Here is a 2,863-nt window from a genome sequence, read left to right as displayed (position 1 = left end):
GATAGTGAGATGGTTTGGACACGTACAGAGGAGGGATAGTGAGATGGTTTGGACACTACAGAGGAGGATAGTGAGATGGTTTGGACACTACAGAGGAGGATAGTGAGATGGTTTGGACACGTACAGAGGAGGATAGTGAGATGGTTTGGACACGTACAGAGGAGGATAGTGAGATGGTTTGGACACGTACAGAGGAGGATAGTGAGATGGTTTGGACACGTACAGAGGAGGGATAGTGAGATGGTTTGGACACGTACAGAGGAGGATAGTGAGATGGTTTGGAAACGTACAGAGGAGGGATAGTGAGATGGTTTGGACACGTACAGAGGAGGGATAGTGAGATGGTTTGGACACGTACAGAGGAGGGATAGTGAGATGGTTTGGACACGTACAGAGGAGGGATAGTGAGATGGTTTGGACACTACAGAGGAGGATAGTGAGATGGTTTGGACACGTACAGAGGAGGATAGTGAGATGGTTTGGACACGTACAGAGGATAGTGAGATGGTTTGGACACGTACAGAGGAGGATAGTGAGATGGTTTGGACACGTACAGAGAAGGATAGTGAGATGGTTTGGACACGTACAGAGGAGGCATAGTGAGATGGTTTGGAAACGTACAGAGGGGGGATAGTGAGATGGTTTGGACACGTACAGAGGAGGGATAGTGAGATGGTTTGGACACGTACAGAGGAGGGATAGTGAGATGGTTTGGACACGTACAGAGGAGGGATAGTGAGATGGTTTGGACACGTACAGAGGAGGATAGTGAGATGGTTTGGACACGTACAGAGAAGGATAGTGAGATGGTTTGGACACGTACAGAGGAGGGATAGTGAGATGGTTTGGAAACGTACAGAGGAGGGATAGTGAGATGGTTTGGACACGTACAGAGGAGGGATAGTGAGATGGTTTGGACACGTACAGAGGAGGGATAGTGAGATGGTTTGGACACGTACAGAGGAGGGATAGTGAGATGGTTTGGACACGTACAGAGGAGGGATAGTGAGATGGTTTGGACACGTACAGAGGAGGGACAGTGAGTATATCGGTAGAAGGATGGAACTGCCAGGCAGGAGGCCTAGAGGAAGACCAAAGAGAAGATTTATGGATGTAGTGAAAGAGGACATGAAGTCAGTTGGTGTGAGAGAAGAGGAGGCAGAGGACAGGGTGAGATGGAGGCAGATGATTCGCTGAGGAGGCAGAGGACAGGGTGAGATGGAGGCAGATGATTCGCTGAGAAGGGAGAGGACAGGGTGAGATGGAGGCAGATGATTCGCTGTGGCGACCCCAGAAGGGAAAAGCCGAAAGGAAAAGAAGAAGACAGGTTGTTTGTTGTTTCCAGTTTGATCTTAACTTATTCCAAAAACTCTACACTCAAATATGGGTGAAACTTCATGTTACATAACATCTTTTATATAGGCCATACAGTATTTGTAATAAGCAAATCAGAGCGCTCAACAAACATGAGTATTCTGAACATTTCGAGGACCTCAGAAAATCTGTAGCTCCAACGGTTTAGAAAATAGAGCCATGTTTAACACACTACAATAGAAACGCAGACCAGTTGCGTTTCTATTGTAAAAAAATAAATAATACGTCCCAGCCATGTTGGATTTGAGTAGCAACAGTTTTCCTGAAAACGTAGACGTAAAACAGAGAACAGTGGTTCTCAGACATACAAGCTTGTTCTACTTTTGAACATTTTTGAAAAATCTTGAAAGTGTTTGAAATGTTTTGAATAATTTAGAATTTCTTTGTTTTAACACTGTATTGTGGCTGTAGGCATTCATGGCTGCCAGTTCCCACCTGATGTTGTGTGGGAGTCCAGACTGATCCAGACCGTTCTGGATAACTGCTAGCTTACATAACGTCTTCAGGCTAGGACTTAAATGTAAAACATGTAAGATAACTCCTGTTCCAAAGAGGATGATGCGATCTCCCACCATGCAACAGCACATGTTACCCAACCAATCCGGTCCTTTCCCCTTGGGCTCAACCTTCTTCCAGGAGAAGGTCTTGGAATTGAATTTCCACAGATCATTTAACTCCCGTCTCAGACCTAAGTTGTAGCCACCAAATATATACAGTTCTCCATTGTAGGAAAAAGCTGCATGACTGTGACGTTGTTTTGGAACAAGCTGTGCAGAAGGTGTGCTCATCCAGTCGTTGGTCTCTGTGTCAAATACTCTGATGTTGTTGTCCTGGTGCCCCCAGCCCCCAAATATAAACATCTTTGTCCCAATGATGGTGGCACTGTGAGCAGATGAAAAGGTGCCTCTGGTGTTAATGACAGACCAGAACATTGTGGTGGTGTCCAACTTGTAGATGTCGTTAGTGTGTCCAGTCAGCTGGTTGTATCTTCCATGAATAAACATGACCTTCCTCAAGACACAGGCTGAGTGGTAGGACCTCGCCTCTGGAACAGTTCCAGATACGTTGGGCTGGAACCATCTGTGGGTGTCGACATCAAAGGCATAAAGAATGTTGTCATCGTCCCCCGTGATCGTAACCCAGTTGTTGTCATCAAGTTTTGTCTTACAGTTCACTCTCCCTCCCCAGATGTAGATGATATCTTCTATCAGTACAGCTGTGTGTTTGTAGCGCATGGAGGGAACCTCAAGAGAACATTCTCCTCTTCCAGTCGTCACCGGGGGCAACGTCCTCCAGCACAACGTCACTGTGTTGAAGACGTGAACATCAATCTGATCCTTGTAGCTGTAGGTCTTCTTTTCATAGAAGAACCCTCCAAAGGAATACACCTTGTCCTCCACTGGTCCAGCAGAACAACCAAAGAAGCATTTGGATGTCTGTGGTACTCTTTTCAGAGGCACCGACCAGTTCAGCATCTCTATGTCGATCT

At 46.1% G+C, this 2,863-nt stretch overlaps 1 protein-coding gene across 1 annotated transcript; it reads right to left on the bottom strand.

Moving 5' to 3' along the window:
- Positions 1-1,769: 1,769 nt before the first annotated feature.
- On the bottom strand, positions 1,770-2,849 carry LOC306919508 (kelch domain-containing protein 3-like; the record flags this gene model as incomplete). The annotated part of the gene is made up of 1 exon (XM_079532269.1): positions 1,770-2,849. A coding segment is annotated over one exon (1,080 nt), but the record flags the coding sequence as incomplete, so codon positions are not given.
- Between the last annotated feature and the right edge of the window lie 14 nt (positions 2,850-2,863).

This window comes from Electrona antarctica (genome assembly GCF_951216825.1).
Source record: "Electrona antarctica genome assembly, contig: scaffold_812, whole genome shotgun sequence".
Taxonomy (NCBI): Eukaryota; Metazoa; Chordata; class Actinopteri; order Myctophiformes; family Myctophidae; genus Electrona; species Electrona antarctica.
Note: the sequence above shows the minus strand (reverse complement) of the source record. Positions and strands in the feature narration are given on the sequence as shown.